This window comes from Pleurodeles waltl, chromosome 7, assembly GCF_031143425.1.
Source record: "Pleurodeles waltl isolate 20211129_DDA chromosome 7, aPleWal1.hap1.20221129, whole genome shotgun sequence".
In the NCBI taxonomy this organism is placed as follows: domain Eukaryota; kingdom Metazoa; phylum Chordata; class Amphibia; order Caudata; family Salamandridae; genus Pleurodeles; species Pleurodeles waltl.
The window spans coordinates 65,784,451-65,804,610 of NC_090446.1; the positions used below are offsets into that span (position 1 = coordinate 65,784,451).

The 20,160-nt window shown below is 45.1% G+C and overlaps 1 protein-coding gene across 4 annotated transcripts in view; it reads right to left on the minus strand.

Moving 5' to 3' along the window:
* Positions 1 to 214: 214 nt before the first annotated feature.
* Positions 215 to 20,160, minus strand: part of STYK1 (serine/threonine/tyrosine kinase 1) — an 89,164-nt gene continuing 69,218 nt past the window's right edge. For all 4 annotated transcript variants that reach the window (XM_069242941.1, XM_069242940.1, XM_069242943.1 and 1 more), the window contains exons 4-10: positions 19,082 to 19,321; positions 17,296 to 17,477; positions 16,355 to 16,438; positions 8,826 to 9,034; positions 7,407 to 7,447; positions 4,168 to 4,264; positions 215 to 1,902 (exon numbers count right to left, since the gene is read on the minus strand). In XM_069242941.1, coding sequence (XP_069099042.1) covers positions 1,698 to 1,902; positions 4,168 to 4,264; positions 7,407 to 7,447; positions 8,826 to 9,034; positions 16,355 to 16,438; positions 17,296 to 17,477; positions 19,082 to 19,321 — 1,058 coding nt within the window. In that variant the 3' untranslated portion in view covers positions 215 to 1,697. The remainder of the gene's footprint in view (positions 1,903 to 4,167; positions 4,265 to 7,406; positions 7,448 to 8,825; positions 9,035 to 16,354; positions 16,439 to 17,295; positions 17,478 to 19,081; positions 19,322 to 20,160) is intronic.

The following is a 20,160-nucleotide window of genomic DNA, read 5'->3' on the forward strand; positions in this document are numbered from 1 at the left end:
GAAGTGAGTGCAAGGCTGCTGCAAGACAGGGGGCGTGCTTGGCACAACACCAACACGCTGCCCCACACAACAGTTTATAAACTCAAATTTAAGAGACAGTACACAATGAATGGACAACCCACTCCTTTGACCCTCAAAAAGTTGTTCAGGGCCTAGTCAATGGTATGCAGTGCTTTACAGATGCTTCCATACAGTAGAATACTAAGACATGTAACACATATAAATATTTTAATTTAAAGTAATTTACAAATGGCTTTGAAACATACAGAGTGTGTGATGGAGCACTTTGACCATCATATTCACAAGAACATTCTACCACATCAGACTCTCTGACATTAATCACTTGGTGTGGACAAACATGACATATCTGACATCAACTTCTGAATATCGCAGTGTGAAATTCTCATAGGGACCCATTTGATTATCTTGCATTGGGGTCGATAGGATTCTTACTACACCACAAATTCTCTCAGCGATTGTCATGTCACCAGCCACTGTTGCACTACCTACACTATGCAAGCCCTTTCTTCTCACACTAGCCACATGGATTTCTACTATGCCACACTGGCTGTCAGTTCCTGTTATTCATTCCCCATTACCAGTATCTAAATATCAGTCACCTCACAGTAGAAGGGCCCTTACTCCCTATATTTCTGTGTTGCGATCATCCCTGCATAATTTTCAGAACATTCTTTGTAATTCTCCCACTAGCTTTCCCACAGACATTTTCCTCATTACAAAAACCATAGTTCTAGAAGAAATGTAACAATATATTTTTAACACAGATAACACAATTAAATACCAACAATATAGAACATTTACTAATCAACAAAATCCTCAGGTGAGGCACATAATGTAACACACAATGGCTCATGTGAGGCAGACCAATCCACCTATCCAGGAAATGTTTGTCTAACCCTGTAGGAATGTGTCTAACCTACTAACAGCCTGTTTCATCATGCTAAAAAGGAATGTTTTTTTCCTCTCATGAGGTTTAGTGAATACGCTGTAATAGAAATCCTTCATTTCTCTATTTTTTGTCCGGAGTCTTATTTGCTGTCAGAAATACTTGATACTCTTGCTAAAATCAAGTGTTAGAGGAGCCCAGAACTCCTATTAGTCAGCTCGTTTATCTTTGAGACGAATCCTCCACTGCTGCAAGGGCATTGCTTGGTTAGTGTGACCTCCAAGCTCACAGCTGAATTTTTGAGTTCTTCATCTTCTGGCAGAATGGTCCTTTCTTGGAAGTGAATCCTTCATTTTTGTCACTTAATATGTGGTGACTTTAAATATATCCTCCTGTGGGTTATCCTCCAACCCTAAAACCCATTAACCCATTATTCAGTATTAAAAGTATTTCGATTAGTTGCGGTGAATCACTAATTTGGAAGACTCCTCTGCCCTCAGTTGAAAAATACTGTGCAAAGCAACTCTTTTTTCTTGCGAACTGTGTAGCACGTTAAAAGGGGAAACCATTACTTAAAATAACTGTCCAATCAGTTGGAAAAGACACCCTTCTTTTGTGGCACCCAATAAGAAGATGTCTTTTGTCCAGCAGTGGAGAAGAGAATGGGAACTAGAAGACAGTTCCAGGTGAAAAAAAGAGAAGTCGACTGTCCTGCCAGAAGCAAGGAATGCACAGAGCGTAAAGTGCATTAGTGCTGAAAAACTGTTTGAGTCTTTCTCCCAGTGCCATATCAGAGGATGGTGTAATCTGCTGCCAGGCTCACGGGATCAATTCCTGCCACACGTGCATACAACTCTGGGACCACAAGGTCAGGCACCTGTAGAACCATGCGGTCATTGGCATTCCTTTTTCCCACCTCGAGGCGCTTGCGGAGCTCTGGGAGTGAGGGCCGCGATGACTCTTTCCAGGGCCAGCAGGACTTCATGATGCTGTACCTGGGACAGGACCAAACAGAAGTTTTGAGATGTGATACATGGGGATTAGACTGAGAAGAGGCTTACAATATTATAAATGCACATATACAAATCAGGATCTGGTATCGCTCTAATGTGGCTGTTTAGATCTTTATTTTATCATTTTCATGTATTATTTCAAATTCCTTGTGTTCAGTGTAAACTCAATGCATTCCAGACTGCTTCTTCCTTCTTCAGGATTCATTAAACACTAAGGCCCTCATTATGTCATTGGCGGTAAAAAACGCCTACCGCCTCGGCGACAGCCGCCAAAAGACCGTAACCGTGGCTACCAGCCGTCCGCTGTATTATGACCAGCCGGATTTCCACCAGAAGGATGGCTAAAATCTGGCTGTGGCCATGCCGGCAGATGGTGGTAAGGTGGCGCTGCTGCCACCAGCAGCACCACGCCAGTAGACTGCCGCCAGCCGTATTATGACCCATAATACGGCCTGGTGGAGTTCTGGTGGCGGATGCTGCTGGTGGCAGCAGCGCCCCGTCTCCTGCTGGAGGATCCCCCAAATACAGGTAAGTGGGTACTCCAACAGGGGAGGGGGTTGGGGGGTGTTATGTGTGTGTGTGAATGTGCATGTGGGTGTGTGTTACATGTTGAATATGTGTGCATGTATGGAGGTGTGAGTGCGTGTATGTTGTGTTCTGTGAATGCATGTATGTATAAAAGTGTGTGTGGATGTGTGTGTGAATGGATGTATGCATGCATGGATGCATGTGGGAGTGTGTGTGTGAGTGAATAGGGGTGAGACTGTGAGGGGGTTTGGAGAAGGGTGTGGGGGGGATATGGGAGGGGGTAGGGCTGGGGAAGACCTCTATCAGTGACAGGGAAAGGATTCCCTGTCACTGATAGTGCCTACCGCCATGGTTTTCGTGGCGGTAAGGGAGCCGTGGAATCCATGGCGGTAGGCGGGGTCATAATCCCATAGGCAGTACAGTGATGGCCACCAGGCTGGAGATTGATATCTCCAGCCTGGCGGCCGTTACTGCCGTGGCGGTCGGTGTGGTACAATGGTGGTTTGGCAATGTCATAATATGGTGGAAAGTACCGCCAGCTTGTTGGTAGTACTTTCCCCCATACTACCGTCAACCATCAGGGGCTTAAGTTTTATGTAAAATACTGAAACAAATGTCCAAATTAAACTCAAACTTTAAGACACAGTATGTAAAGTTTAGTATCCCCAATCTCTTTGAAAACACCAACTATGCTCAAAATGACTTCTGCAGGCCTTCCTTCTTTGGTTGGCGTTGAGTACAGGATGGTTTCCCCAGAACTGTACATTTAGAAATCTGGCTGTTTGACCACTCATGAAAAGGGATGAATCAACTTCAAATGAATGGAGATTACATTGAATACAAGCAAATTGAATTTATAAATGATGATCTGTAAATATAAATTTTAATATGCACACTGTATTCACTTGTTTGAAGAGAGAAAATGCGGTGAAAAATGGAAAATAATTTTAATACGAATTATCACGCACGCACTGGTTTGAGAGTAAAATAAGATTCTGATTAGTATATGTGTATATACATAATTTGCCCTGTAAGGGAAAGGGCGAAGCATGGGAATGACAAGCAGCAGCTGCAGCACTATGGGCCTCATTCCAACCCTGGCGGTCCAAGACCGCCAGGGCCGGGGGCAACGGAAGCACCGCCAACAGGCTGGCGGTGCTTCATTGCCCATTCTGACCGCGGCGGTAAAGCCGCGGTCAGAAAAGGGGATCCGGCGGTTTCCCGCCGGAATACCCCTGGCTGGGCTGAATCTCCATGGCGGCGCTTCAAGCAGCGCCGCCATGGAGATTCCGACCCCCTTCCCGCCACCCTGTTTCTGGCGGTTTTTACCGCCAGGAACAGGATGGCGGGAACGGGTGTCGTGGGGCCCCTAGGGGCCCCTGCACTGCCCATGCCACTGGCATGGGCAGTGCAGGGGCCCCCTAACAGGGCCCCAGCAAGATTTTCACTGTCTGCATTGCAGACAGTGAAAATCGCGACGGGTGCAACTGCACCCGTCGCACCCCTGCAACACCGCCGGCTCCATTCGGAGCCGGCTTCAATGTTGCAGGGCCTTTCCCGCTGGGCCGGCGGGTGCTCCTTTGGCGGGCGCCCGCCGGCCCAGCGGGAAAGCCAGAATGGCCTCCGCGGTCTTTTGACTGCGGAGCGGCCAAATGGCGGTGACCGCCGCCCGCCGCGGTCAGAATGACCACCTATGTGTGAAAGAAGGACAACACTTACAGGGACGGCTGGCAAGTTGAGGGTCTTGGCATGATGTTCCCTCTCTGCAGGTGCTGAAAGATGTCAGATGGTGGAATCTCAGGGTATGGTGGAGCTCCTATGAAATAAAGAAAAAGGAAGACCGTTCTACTCCTGCTGCAGATATTTTTTCTGTATCCTTCAGTTGATGACTTTCGAAACTTGGCAAAGTGGACTCACTGTTGTTCATCATCACAACCTGTACCATAACACAATCCTACACTCAGCACCACACACAATTCAAAGACTCACTTTTTCATGCAAGATCAAATCACTCAATTGGAGGGTTTCTGTTCCCCAACATCCAGATACAACATCTTTCAGTGAAAACAGTCACATATTTTCATGTAAACAGTCTTGATACTAAAGTCAGTCTCTAAAGTTTGATTATATGATGATAAATAGCCAGCTCAGAGCCAAGTAGCAAATCAATTGGGTGCATTTAGTATGCCACATTATTCACTCCCAAGGTTGTAATGACTGCAGATGAAGTCTGTTGTGGACTGCAGTACACTAAAGTATATGGATTCTTGCACCAAGTGCTCAAAATTCAATGTGTGCACTCAATTCTTGCACGGTCCATTTACTTGCCAAACTCTCTCTTGGCTGAGTGACAAACCAGAATCCAGAAGATCATGTTTTGAAAGATTTTAAAGGCACACATATGCTTTACAAGTTGCCTAATTTTTTAAAAACATTAATTATCTTGAAGACAGTGCAAATCAGGAGAATGCTTTTTATTTTAATTGTCCTGATGAAAGGGCAATGCATGTTGTGCAGCAGAACCGAAACAGTCACCCTTGAGTAGAATTATCACTTATAAAGCAATGAGTTTCTACTTTTGTGATTCTGGAGATGCAGACACCAGATGTCTGTTAAATCTGATAACCTGTTCTATTTGCTTGCATTTTAATTGTGCTAAAGCACTGAATATTTTACTTGTCTCACCCTACACTGTTCTGTGTGGAATTTTGACAAGTATGTGTATTACAAATATGAATCTGTATTCTATAATCAAACTACATTTTTACTGTTACTTCTGGTAGAACCATTTTTCTCCCGAGCTATCCAGTATTTATTGAACCAGGATGCATTTATTTGTTTATATTTAAAGATCTTTGATTAGACTTTAAGTCAAACTAAAAAGCAATTGAGAAAGTATTGGCTACATCATCTCCTTTAGGGGTCACATGTGTATATTCTAGAATTGGACACCAATACCTTTAGGGAATTGGGTTGCTTGGTGTTAGAAACTGGAGTCTCCAGTTAACAGAGGTATCCACCTTTTCCAAGTAGGGACCACAATCCTAGTCAGGGTAAGTCAGATACTCAGACTATACCAAACTGTGCTCACCGTCTGGTAGCTTGGCACAGAGCAGGCAGGCTTAACTTAGAAGGCAATGTATAAACTATTTGTGCAACACACACAGCAACACAGTGGAAACACCAGAAAAAGACTCCACACAGGTTTAGAAAAATAGATGAGGTTTATCTGATTTAAATAAGACCAATACGATAAAAATCTGCTTAGTTGGTCATGAAATACAATTCTTACAGAAAGAAATGAAAGAGCAGTGCTTAGTTTGTGTGAGCTCCTTTTAGATCCTTCATGGTAATTTGATTCAGTACTGCAACACTGAGAACTGACTACATGACTCAACCCACCCTTTTTACTCCAGTACCAGCCGCAGGGCTGTCAGCGGGACTCGCACACGGGGCATGCGTTCCTGGGAGCGAGTTGCTCCATGTTAGGAGAGGCAGTCCATTGGTTGGGTGTCGGCAGACCTGGCACACGTGGCCGCACTGCGGGGAAGCAAGTCGCGTTGCTCCGTTGTTCCTTGGCATAGCACACCAGCACCAGGGTAACCACTCAGGTGGGGCTGGGGCACCCAGAATAAAGTCAGCACTCCACAGCACAAGAAAAGCTTGCCGCTCCTCTGGTGCAGGGGGAGACTTTGGTCACCCCAGGAGCCGGTCATGGTTAGAGCTAGTGGAGAGGAAAGTGCTGCTCTTCGGGCACTCGGACAGGATAATGCTCCACAGCATTTCCCCCTGTGCTGATGACTGGTCTCTTTGCAGATCCTCAGCGCTAAGAAGTGAAGGGCTGTAATGTGGAATGCAGCTTCCAGACTCACGGCTTGGCAAAGCCCTGGGGCAGTTATACAGCGAGAAAATCTTCAATATCCTGAAGATTTCCCACAGACCAGGGGACAAGCCAGCAAGCCCTTGGAGTCACTTTGGGTGCAGTCTCGGGCAGGCCAGAGAGCAGCAGGCAGCAGGGATGCACAACAAAGCAGAGCAGCACTTCCTAGGAACAGTCAATCCTGGCAGAGTGGCAATCCTGGCAGCACAGTAGTCTTTACTCCAACAGAATGTCATTTTGGTACACAAGTGTACTGTCTTAGTGGGTCAAAAGGCCCAGTACGTATACCACAAAGCACCTTTGATGTGGGAGATTACTACAAAGAATTCTTGTGAAGTGCACAGGTCCCCCTTCAGGTCAGCCTCGGCTCCAGACGGCCATTGGGAGGTTATCAGCCTCTTTGTGTGGGCTCTGGTCACTACCATTTGAGATGTAAGTGGGAGCCCTTCCCAACCTCCTCCCCCGGTGGACCCATCAGTATGCAGATGTAGGTGAGTATCCTGTGTTGTGGGTGTCTTGGAGGGAATGCGCAAGTGGAACTGTCACCTATCCCAAGCCTGAGGTATACTGGAGACAGGCTGTAGGAACACTGCAGTGGCAGGCCTGAGACAGGTTCACAGGGCTACTTAAGGGCTGCAGGCCCACTAGTACCATTCAACTTGCAGGCCCTGGGTATATGGTACGCCACTGTACAAGGGACTTACATGTATATTGAGTATGCCAATTGTGGATACACCAATATTACCATGTTTAGAGGAGACGCATATGCACTTTAGTACTAGTTAGCAGTGGTAAAGGGCTCAGAGTGCTAAAGCCAACAAAAATATACAACAACAAACCAGGAGGTAAAGGCAAAAAGTCTGGGGTAAGACAACACTAAGGATGCCGGGTCTAACACCCTGTGTTTTCAAACTGCACAGGCCCTGATGTCAACCACCCCGCTCTGTAATCATCCTTGCAGTTTGCCGCTACTTGGCTAATGCCACCCTGCCTCTAAACTCCATGCTGTTTGCGTGAAACTTGGCAACATAGCCTCCATTTCAGATTTTCCCGAAGCCCAAGTCACCATTTTCCTTACCTAAAGTGATCATCTCATACAGCAAAATGCCGAAGGACCAGCTGCCAGGAAAGAGCAAAAGAAACACAAGAGTTAGTCACAGAAGCAGTCAAAGGAGCACAAGGTCAACATAAAACACACTGACCAAATGTAAAATTATTTGACTTTTTTTTTTTTTAGGAGATCTGAGTTTTAGGTTAACTTTACCTTACTGTTCGAGCTTAAGAAATAATATTGATATAACAAAGGCTAAATAATATAGGCATAATGAAGTGTTTTGGATTACTAAAATAATTTAAGGACAAAATTGAAAAGAAATGTAATATATTTAAAAATGTTGCATTTCTTATAACATAGTTATACACAAGTGAAAAATTTAATGCAATTTTCTAAAATCTCGGGATTGTTTATAGAAAGTAATACTTTGAAATTGTGGGTTTGTCAATTTGAAAGCTACAAAATAAACCAAGTGTTTTTTTATGTGTGTATTGCTCATCAAAAGTAAAAAAACTATACATTTTAGGTCTACAAACACTTTCTGCAAATAAATGAGATATAAAATCTCCCTAGAGTTGGGGATTCCATAACTCACTCTTTCCTTTTTTGTATCCACAATTCCTGTGAGAATGCCCCAAAATACTTCTCTATAGGCTACCCACAGGAACAAAAATCCAACTTCTTGCCCATAGCAGTGATATCATTAATGCACTGGTGGTGAAATCTGGTAAGTGAATGACCAACAGTCTTATTAGCACATATGATAACCAAGGTTGCAATATCCACATGGAAGTAAAACAATGTGCCTTGCACTTACAGAATAAAGCTGTAGGGGGTCACTGATGGCATTTTGATCCCAGAGAGAAGCTGACTCAAAAGGTCAGGGAGCAGCACATTGACAAAGTCTTTAGATGGACATGCTGGGGGTGTTTAAATCGGTGTCATCCCCCAATATACCCCACAATGCTGCCTTTCTAAATTGTACACTGCTTCCCTCAGTGTTTCAGCACAGCCTTTCCTGCTTTTGCTGCTTCCAGATACAGTCATTAAGTTCACTAGAAGCTCAGGTCAGTATTGTCCTGCCGCAACCCAACTTAAAGGCCTAGCCTCGAGTTTCAAATCAAACTGATTGATTACGATCTTGGCGAACTGGGTTACTCGGTCACAAACGCAACGGATATTCCGTGCGCCGTATTATGATTTCATTATATCCTATGGAGATCGTAATACGGCAGAGGGGGATATCTGTCATGTTTGTGACAGATTATTCCATCAGCCAAAATCTTAATCAAGTTCAAAGTTCTCAATTGTAACTGGCTGTATTAAAATGAGTGTGAGATGTAGCACATCAACTGTAACACAGATGCACCTCAAGGCGCTTGGGTGACAGTATGAGCTAGAAGGCAACCTTCATACACAAATAAACTAGAACGTAAACCATACACGTCACTCTTCACACCACATGGCCGCTTCAGGATGCGTTCTGGAGCCATCCACTTGGCAGGTAGCTGACGCCGGGTGGCCACGTCCCCATAGGTATGAATCTCATAGGCCGCGCCTAGGCCGCTCAGCTTTGCGGTGAAGTTGCGCTGGATGAGGACGTTGCGGGCCCCCACATCCCCATGAATGAGTTTTTTTTGCTGTAGAAAGTCCTGTGGAGTGATAAAGAGAACTGTGAACATACTTGGGACCAGTAAATATGAAACATGTTTTTGTCAATTACTGTGAGCACTAGTGGTAGGGAACAGCCCGTTGGGGTAGGTCAAAGAAAGCAAAAACACAATATTGTAAGAGGCTCCTTCTTCAATGTCTGTGGCACCAAGACCAGCAGCCAAAGGGCTGAGCTCCACACACATGCCCACAGATTTCACACTCACACTCAGAGAATATAAGCACCTCCTGGTTGGGGCCGGCTACTGTCTGCACCGCGCCAACTTTCATCAAATGTTCCAAAAGTTGCACATATGCTCTTCCAAGCAAAAAACTCACTCTTACTTCTCTCAGCTGGCCTCTATTCTCCCTCTAAAAATGTTTTGTCTTCTTAGCACCAAAAATAAGCCACATGTGTGCCTGCTCTCTCTTAACACTCTAAACTCTCATTATACATTCATAAGATGGCCTTCAAGGACCTTATGCTTTTTCTCCCGCCCTTTTGCTTGCTTCCTTTTCTCGCATAGTTCTCTGGTGCTCGGGTAAGCTTCTGGGACTTAGGGACATGTTCCACACCAGATGTCTCTCCAGGAGGATAGGCACAAGCATTGGCAAAGCCAATATGTTTCGCCTATACAAGAGCTATTGGCTTTGCAATAGGTTTTAGCTAAATTGTACACCACCCTGGCTCCTGTTCAGCATGGCTAACAGCTACTGAGGTAAATGAGAGCGGAGTGGAGTGTCATAAAGTAGATTAGAGTGGAGTGTTATGAAGTGGGGTAGAGAGTCATGGAGTGGCGTTGGGTTGAGTGCTGTAGAGCGTTGTGGAGTGTCATGGAGGGAGTAGAATGTCATATAGTGGAAGGGCACAGAGGAGTAGAATTGAGTGGAGTAGAGTGTCAGAGTGGAGTGGCATAATGTCATTGAGTGGTGTAGAACAGAGTGGAGCGATGCACAGGGTGTTTTGAAGAGTAGACAACAGTGCTTAATTTGAGCTGGTTGTTTGAGCACTGGCATGTAATTGTCAGCACCCGCTCTAGAGACAGTCCACCACATGGTGGCCAGTCTGTCAGATTTTGAGATGAGCACAACAAGAGTGTTTAATAAGTCAATATACATTTAAATGAATAATACCTGCCGCTCATACCATTATTATAGCTGTGGGTGGCCTGGAATTGTCACACTTATAGGAGTGTGATGGTTAGTAGTTGTGTTGGTGCTGTCACTGGCAGTGCTGGCAGGGTCAATGGGTGGTGCAGGCTGCAGTGGCCTCCTGAGAAGGTCACTAGCACTTACTTTTTTGTACGACTTAAGCACTGGTGGCGTAGAGAAGAGTAGATTGTCAGAGTGGAGTTACAGAGTGAAGTAGTGTAGGAGACTGGAACGGCATGGAGTGGAGTAGAGTTTTGTTGAGTCGAGTGAAGTAGATAGGCATATAGTGGCATAGAGTTGAGTGGCCTAAGGGGGAGTAGTCGAGTGGAGAAGAGTGTAGTTCTGTGTTGTAGAACAAAGAGGAGTAAAGTGGCTTGAAGTGCCTACAGCTCATGAAGTAGTGTCGTAGAGTGGCATAGAGTGGAGTAGAATGTTGTAGAGTGTTGTAAAGTGGAGTGCCATGGAGTACAGTGGAGTAGAGTTTAATGGATTTGAGCATCAGAGTGGAGCAGAGTCACCTACAGTGAAGCCGCATAAAGTACAGTGGTACAGAACTAATTGGCGTAGAGTGCAGTGGCATAGAGTGCATTGGTTTTGAGTAAAGTGGTGTACACGCATTCGTGTAGAGTGCAGTGAAGTAGAATAGCGCAGTGTAGAGTGGAGCAGAGTTGATTGCAGTGGCGTAGCATTCAGTGGCATAGAGTAGAACGGTGCAGAGTGAGTAGAGTAGTGTGGAGTACAGTAGTGTAGAGTGCAGTGGCATACAGTAGAATATTTCAGAGCAGAGTGAAGTGGCACAAAGTGGAGTGGTGCAGGGTAGAGTGGATTGGTATGGGGTACAGTGTCAGAGTGCAGTGGGCATAGATTAGAGTGGAGCAGGTTGCAGTGGTGCAGAACAGATCAGAGTGGCGTAGAGTGTAGTGGCATAGAGTGCAGTAGAGGGGCATAGAGATGAGTGGTGCAGTGTAGAGTGCGGTGGCAGAGAATGAAGTCATACAAAGTGCAGTGGCAATGAGTGTTGTGGCGCAGAGCGGAGTGGTGCAGGTTAGAATGAGGTGGTGAAGAGTGCAGTTGTGCAGAGCAGAGTGGAGTGGCAGTGAGTGCAGCTGTGCAGAGTAGAGTGGAGCGGCGTAGAATGCAGCCATGCTGAGTAGAATGGAGTGGAATAGAGTGCAGTTGTGCATAGCGCAATGCCAAAGAGTGCAGTGGTGCATAGTAGAGTGAGGTAGTGCACTGACAGAGTAGAGTGGTGCGGAGTAGAGTATAGAGACGTAGTGTTACAGTGCAGAGGTGCACTGCAGATCAGAGTGGCATAGCGTGAAGTGGCTGTAGAGTGCATTGGCAGTCGTGTGTAGTAGAGTGGCTTAAAGCAGAGTGACGCAGGTTTGAGTGGCATAGAGTGCAGTAGTGTAGAATATAATGGCACTGGTGTAGAGTGGACTGATGTAAAGTGTTGCGGAGTGGAGTATAGTGTGTACAGTGCAGTGGTGCAGAGTAGATTGGTATAGAGTATAGTGCCATAGAGTGCATTGGTTTTGAGTAAAGTAGTGAAGAGTGCACTGGCCTGGAGTGCACTGGCCTAGAGTGCATCGGCCTAGAATAGAGTGGAGTGGTACAGGGTAAACTGCAGTGGCATAGAGTGTAATGGCATAGTATGGAATGGCGCAGAGTTAAATATAGTGACGTAGAGAGCAGTAGCAGACAGTAGAGTGTCATGGAGTGCAGCGTGATAGAGTGCATTGGTGCAGAGTAGATTAGAGTGGATTGGCATAGAGTGGTGCATAGTAGAGGGATGTCGAGTGTACTGGCGTATAGTGGTGCATTGGCATAGAGTGCAGTATTGAGGTGTAGAGTACAGTAGTGTAGAGTAGAGTGCAGTGGTATACAGTGCAGTGTTGCAGAGTAGAGTGTGGAAAGTTCAGTGGCAGAGAGTATAGTGTTACAGAGTAGAGTGGCATGAAGTGAGGTGGCACAGAATGGAGAGGTGCAGAGTGGCTTAGTGTAGTGGCATAGAGTACATTGGTGTAGAGTAGTGTGAGGCAGAGTAGAGTGCTGTGCCATAGAGTTCAATGGCAAAGAGTGTAGTGTTGCAGAGAAGACTGTTGTGGAGTGCAGTGGTGTAGAGTAGAGTGGCATAGAATGCAGTGGTGTACAGTAGAGTGGCATAGAGAGCAGTGGTGTAGAGTTAAATGATGTACACTGCAGTTGGCTTAGAGTCAGTGGTGTAGAGTGTTGCAGAGTAGTGTGCCAGTGCGCCGAGTCCTGTTTTGCTGACTGCAATGGCGTACAGCAGATTGTTTCTGCGTAGAGTAGAGTGGTACATAGTGGAGTACAGTGGCGTAAAGAGTGGTGGCGTAGACTGCAGAGTAGATTTGAGTGGTGTAAAGTGGATTGACAGAGTGCACTGGCATAGAGTGGTACACAGTAGAGAGCATTGGCGTAGAGTGCATTGCTGGAGAGTAGAGTGGGGAAGAGTGGAGTGGTGCATAGTAGAACAGTGTTGGGTAGAGTGTATTGGCAAGACTAGAATGGTGACGAGAAGAGAGGCTCAGAGTGGAGTGGTGCAGAGTAGAGTGCAGCGACTCAGTGTGGAGCACTGTGGAGAGGTGTAATGTGGAGTGGTGCAGATTTGAGTGCAGTGGGGTGGAGCGGTGCAGAGTGGAGTGCAGCGACTCAGTGTGGAGCGCTGTGGAGAGGTGTAATGTGGAGTGGTGCAGATTTGAGTGCAGTGGGGTGGAGCTGTGCAGAGTGGAGTGCAGCAACTCAGTGTGGAGCGCTGTGGAGAGGTGTAATGTGGAGTGGTGCAGAGTTGAGTGCAGTGGGGTGGAGCGGTGTAGAGTGGAGTGCAGCGACTCAGAGTGGAGCGCTGTGGAGAGGTGTAATGTGGAGTGGTGCAGAGTTGAGTGCAGTGGGGTGGAGCGGTGCAGAGTAGAGTGGAGTAGGCTAAAGTGGAGCATGCATGGTGCAGTAGTATACTGCCATTACAGACAGCACATCTTCAACTGAAATGACCATTACATGCACAGACATACAGTTTTACTGATTAAAGTATACAGCGCACAAACTGTGTGGAAATGTCATCACCTAGTTTTGACCTTTATATTTGATCTTTGTTCCCATCACACTTCAGGATTACCAAACAATATTGTACATTTGTGTTGTCCTAATTCAGATATTCTGAAATATCTGCTCAGTTCATTTCCAGAAATGTATATTTTGTTGTGTGCTAGAGAAAACATAACATTGCACAGCCTTCTGACGAGCACACACTCAATAGCCAGCATGATTGTTGCATAAATCCTCTCACTTTGAAGTCACAAAAAGAAAAGTAAACACCAAGCTCCCAGGAAGACAGATTTGACATTTGACCTCTGTCCTTGACTGCACAGTAAATGTGAACAAGACCTTAAGGTCTGTGCGGTACTGGTGGAAGAATACAGAAGGTTTGGGCAAGGGAAGGGAAGAACTAAATCTGGACAGCCTTAAACAAATAAAGCCAGCATATAGAAAGCAAGCAAATGTGAGTTACAAACCACAAAGCCAATGGTAAGCAACAGGCGGAATGTATTCCCAGGGAAGCTTTGGAATGTCCCCAAGATGTTGTTAACTAACCAGATAGCTGCACTGACTGGTAGGCTTCGACCTAATAAAAGCTCAGGCCTAAGGCAACTCTCATGGACAAAGGAGACAGGGGAGCAGACCCTGATTGACCTCGGATGTCTTGTGGTCCCTGACATCACCAGAATAATCCAGAACCTGGGGGATGGCACTACCTGACCGGGATTTGTGAAAGAAGCCTGCTGTGCTTGCTGATTGGCAAACTCCTTGAAGAGAGGACACACACAGCAAGGCTGCAGGACCACTCGAGTAATGTATTCAGCAGGGAAGTTGTGTTCCTTTATTTTGACTAGGGTTGCCACCTGCTGGTTTTATACCGACATGACTGGTATTTTAATGTCCCATTCAGTGCCTTGTCAGAGGCAGTGAGCGCTATATAAATACAATTACAATTCCAGCCAGTACAAGAATTAGCAAAATCACTTAAGCCAGTATTTTTTCCCCTTATCAGTATATACTTTAAACCTAAATGTTAGAAGAAAACACTTTAAAATGTGTTTTACAGGCGCCTTAGTGAACCCGGACTGATAAGTAAAGTAAACGAAGGCAGAAAAAGCATGTTAAAAATTAACACAAATAATCTTATAAACTTCTATGTAGGAATAATAATGTCTGGACCTTTGCAGAATCTTACAACATGGACAGATGGCCGGTACTTCTCTCTGGGGAAGCTGTAAAACCTACTGCTCATCTATAGGACTAATTACCTCGTACTGCAAACCTGTAGCCTGAATGGTGCCTGGGGAGTACAAGACTGACTGTATGACTGGCACTGCACGCTTTCAGCTGGGTAGGTCAGGGGCTACCCCATCCAGTATAGGCTTCTGAGAATGCTTTGCTGCAAACCCAACCCACATCCAGCCACAGGTCAACCCACGCCTTCTCCTCTTCACCAGGAATGACCTAAAGGGGACCATAAACGGGGGGTATCTGTCTGCCCTGGAAGAGATGCCCAGAGACTGGCAAACTCTAAGGTATACCCAGAGTGTTAGTTAAATGGTCAAGGACAGTGCTGTGCAGCATTTGATCTTAGTTTCTGATTTGTAGCCTGCTGGCGGTACCCAGACTGTAGACTTTAACATTCATCCTGGGGTTACTGAATTGCACATTTTCAATTCTGGGTCCACTGCTGGCCAACCCCAGGCAGCCCCTGTCCAGCATCTTCATACTTCATCTGTCACAATACAGAGCTCAAGCTGTACAAGCTTACGCAGACTCCCAAAACACTATCACTTCATTTAAAGGTCCCTACTGCATGCCAAGAGGGTTTGAGTGGCCAGGACAGAAGAGGAGTGAGTTTGTGGGGTCCTGCTGTGACACTTAGCAACTTATCTAGGTTTACTCACTCAATCCTTACTTTATCATGTGTAGGGAACAGTGTTTGTTGCTATGTCATGGTACATATGCGCTAATTTCTACTCCCATACAAGTACTGAACCAGGCACAAACGTGAGCATGCACCAACACCAGCAATACAGCATCTCACGTTTTTGTAATTGTAATTGTATTTACATAGTGCTTACTACCCCTTCAAGGCGTCAAAGTGCTTTTCGGCGAGTAGCACACTGCTCCGGAACCCAAAAGGATTAGTGATGGATTAGTACAGCGAAATACGAGTACAGTATTAGTATAGTGAGGTAAGAGTTCATTTGAGCGGAGGACATGTGCGTCTGTTTGTTGGTTTGAATAGACTAATGGAGGGATAGCTGGAAAAATCCAGAAGTGTTAATTGGGAGATCAATAGTAAGATGAGGTTTGGGGTGAGTAAAGAAGACTTGAAGGATGGAAGAGTCTGTAGAAAGGGATTAGGGAGATCATAGCAGTTAAATGGAGTTTGGGATGAATCAAAGGAGAGATAAATGAGGGAGAACTTAGTAGGGTTGTTTGGGAGATCACAGTCGTACACTGAGGTTTGGGGTGAGCCAGGACGAGCAGGGGAGGGTAGAGTCTGGGAAGGGTTATTTTGGAGATCATAGTAGTAAAATGAGTTTGGGGTGAAACAGAGTGGAGATAGAGGATAGATTGATAGACACAAAGTTTGCAAGGGAACCCTGGTACAATTTGTGCTGACAAGCACCATACATCTGGAGTCTGTGCAGCTTGGAAGCCTACAGTATTACCAACCTGTCCCTTACTCCAAGGTCTAAAACTTGGAATGGTGCAGTAATTGTGCATCCAGTAAATACTGCACAAGGTAGTATAGATATTTATTATGCAAGTTTACGCAGAAGTAAGAATGCAGATGTTAGTTTTTATACTGTACACCTTTATACATATTGTACATTGTATAGTGCTAAAGCAGTATGTATTGAAAGAATAGCTCCAAATGCTCCTGGATAGGCACAATAATATTGCTCCCTCTTTTTCCAAAGATATTCTGAGCCCCTAGATGAAGCCCACTCAGGCACACAACATGTTGACTTTTTATCCACTTGACTGTTTGCTCAACTAGGTTCATCAGACTCAGTCTTTTTAACTCAACATTTATCTAGAAAGACAACATGCACTCTGCCACCAACAAGCATCCTGAGGGCCATGAAAATTGCACTCACCAAGCCAGAGACAACCTGCAGGGCGATGTTGTAGACCTGGCGCTCCGTGAGGTCAAAGGGGATCCCATCCATTGTCATTACATCCTGCAGTGGGAGAGAAAGGAAACAGAAGAAAATTAGCAAAGGGCTACAATTATGAGAATCGTTAAGAACAGAAACTAAATTAAACAACAGTACAACTAAAGTAGGGAGGGAAAAAGCTAGGTTATGACAAAAAAAGAGAACCAGTGAGAGGGTGACAAGATAGAAAATTCGGAGAAATAGAACATACAGAAGCAAGGGAGGTAGCAAAGAAGGGGCAATTGTCAGAAACTGACAGGGCAAAGGTTGGTCGAAAATAAGAGAAAACGTGGAGAGCAAAGAAAAAAATTAAAAGAACTCGTGAAAGTGGAGGAGAGACAAATCTATGAGTTATAGAAGAACTGGAGGATGGGGAAAAAGTAAGAGGATACGTGGACAGGAAGACGACTAGAAGGAGATCTACTGGAACAAAAGCAGACTAGAGTAAAGACAAAGAGAAAACAAGGATAGATGAGGCCTGGGGCAGCCGAGAAAAATGAGGTGGTTGATGGTAAAGAGACAGGCACGAAGAGCACAACAGAGTGAGAGAATCTTAGAAAACATGAAAGACAAGAACCAATAAAGTGAGGGAACACAGGCAGCATCCACATTGTTGAACTCCTTCTCCAAACAAAGAGAGTTAAAACTGCAAGACATTCCCACAATTCCAACTTATAGTATGAAAACCAGAGGACTTGATACCAGTAGGCTGCTACACTAAAGGAGTTAGCAAGCATCCTAATCCCAGATTGCTATGCACTTTATGTTGCAAAAGCACAACTCTATAATTTTGCTATAGTTGGTATCTCAACATAATTACATGGGTACTGAGCCTATCTGTTCTGTCTATCCTAAGCATTATAACAATATTCAGAACTCACCCTGCGGCAGGTCCACAGGAAGGTCAGCAGGTCCCGATGGTCAACACACTCCAGGATGGCATAGACGGGTAACTTGTCTGTGCAGCATCCGATCAGCTGCACAATGTTCTCATGGTGACCCAACTGCGATTGGAAGGCCATCTGTCCAAGGAAGTCTTTCATCTCTTGCAGGCTGGAGGAATCTAGAGTCACAGAGGTCTGGGAAGGTCAGAAAGGGACTCATGCAGGAAGCCTTCAGAACAGCCATCCATTAACTTTAAGGGTCATACCACCTCTAAGGAGATACTTTGACTAAGCATAAGAAATAAACCCAGATGTTTGGCGTTCACAAGGTTTAAGTTCCCCCTCAAAATGATCTGCTTTACTGTAAAAGCAAATAATTATTACCCTAAAACCCTATCTCTTGTGGATACAGCTGTCTGAATATTTAAGATACCCAGGGTCTCATAACATATGCCTGTCTACACTACAACTTTGCCCACTAAGCACACCAATGCACACAGGAGGAGGTCCCCATGCCTATATTCCTACATGAATGAAGAGTCCAGTTCTAGTGGCTGTCACCACCTACCTAGGGCATCTTCTAAAAGTGGGCCAGAAGGTATGCAAGACTCTCATGCATCATCTCCAAGATCCCTTCCACTTACTAAATCCTGCCATAACATTGGTGGAACTGTTACTCTCCGGAACGTGTGTTCCCATTGGATGTAGTAGTCCACTTCTATGTAATCCTAAACCCCTCCCCAGTGACAGCATTTTACTGGTACTTCCCGTTTGGAGACAAACGGATAATGTACTGGCCAACCCACCCCGTCATTCGAACATTAGCCACAAGATTAGTGCAAGGTCAATTCCTCAGGACTGTCGTAGACATGTTTGAGCCTCACCAAACCAATGACTCTAGCCACCCTTGGAGGCAGATGCATAATTCATATTTGACTGTCCAGTGCACACTACATAGGCATCCTTCTGCAGTGGTGAACGTCTCCAGTGAAGCACATTGTAGATACAACTAATTTTCCGTCCATCTGTGTGCCCAGTTTTTGATATGACCATTGCATCTAGGACAAAGCTGCTGAAAAGTTTGCATAAGGAGTGAACATATGTTTTACAGTAGGCGCTACTCACTAACTCAGAAATGCTGTCCCTACACCACTTCAGTGCACCTTAAAAATGCCTTTCAAGTGGTCATCTTGTATATTGGTGCAAACATTTTCTGAAATAAATCAGCGTGCAATCTTACTAAATTTTGACCTGATGTTCTTTTGATTTTTAATTCTAATTCAGGGTCATGTTGTAAGAGCAAATGCTTGTTTTTTATAACAACATAGAGATGTCTCTGGCAAGTGAACAATAACGAGCAATTCATAATGCAGTGTAGCATCAATATCGCAACAAATGCATGCCACAAACCTTTCTTTAATCATGCTCACAACGTCTGCCCTGGAAAAGAGCAGCAAGATGTGTTGGTTTACACTATATATACCTTTATTTTTCTTTGAATAAAATTAATGGATGAAGCACAAACATATAAGCATCTCCCCTGTAACATTCAACTTAATTTGCGGAAGGAACAAGAGCACAACAGGTCACAACTTAGATAAATTCTAAGATAAGGAGACCCTGCTCCATGCACAATATAACTATATTATTGAAGAGGAAAGCCACGGAAAATAAGTTCTAAAAAGGGGGTCTTGGACCTAGCAAGCCTCCCAAAATAAAGTTCAGATGAAGGATTGTGAGAGCAGAAGTGTGAGAGGGGATTGGGGGAGCACAGATTCCATACCTCGCAAGGCTTTGATGACGATAGCCTTTGGTCGGTTGGGGTTCTCCTCCACCATCTCTGCCTTGAAGATGGGGCCGTAGCTGCCATTCTGGATCTGCTCGCCCTGGCCATCTATGCTGTCATGAGAGACCTCCAGCTTCCTCAGGCATGGATCTTTGGAGCTCAGGACACTCTGCACTGTGGCCTCGCTCAAGGCGATGTAGGAGTTCCCACGCACGTTGGTCTGCTCCTTCTCTCCTGCTGTAGGGGAGAAAACGGTGAAGGATATTGAAGAAGAGGCTAGTAAGAGATATACACTCAGTCATAGACCTAGTACATAATCAATGTTCAACGTTATGATTACTTGGGAGAACAAGCCTTCTAGAACCCTTCTAGGGGAATTATTGGAAGTGAATAGACATTGGCCATTTCCTTACTCCAAGAATTGATCTCTTCACAAACCGGTCAACTAAAACACACACTATTAATAATGAGAAATGACTCCATTGGATTAGGGTGACTGGGGAAATGGATACTGCCACCCATAACCACAATAAATGGCACTGCAAGAAACAGGATGAATGGAAGAGAATGGATACCGAGACACGTTGACACCAAGAAATGACACCTATTTAAACAGGAGGAATAGATTTAGCCAGTCTAAACTACAAGATATCTTTAAGATCAGGATGGATGGAAGGGATTGGAGACTGTGCCACTCTGCACCCCAAGAGGTGAGATCTAGGAAAACAGGATCCATGAGAGAGAATGGATAGTGAAGCAATCCAAGAAATGACCACTCTAAAACAAGATGAATGCATGTCAGAACTGCTTTCAGGATCCCTGGGCACGCAGGGCATAGCGGACCAGACATGAGGTGGTTGACACCTTTTGCCACTGATGTCCCAGAACTTGACTTACTCGGGCCATTGAAAACTGAACAACTCATAAACCTTTTAGTACTCAACTCACAGGGTGGTGAGACAAGTAGTCCAAGGCTTCTCAGTGTGGGTATAGAGACTCAGAACTCAACAATTACTCAATAATGACTGTTCAGCCCAGGGACTGGTGAGAGAGGAAAAAGTACTTCATCACACCAG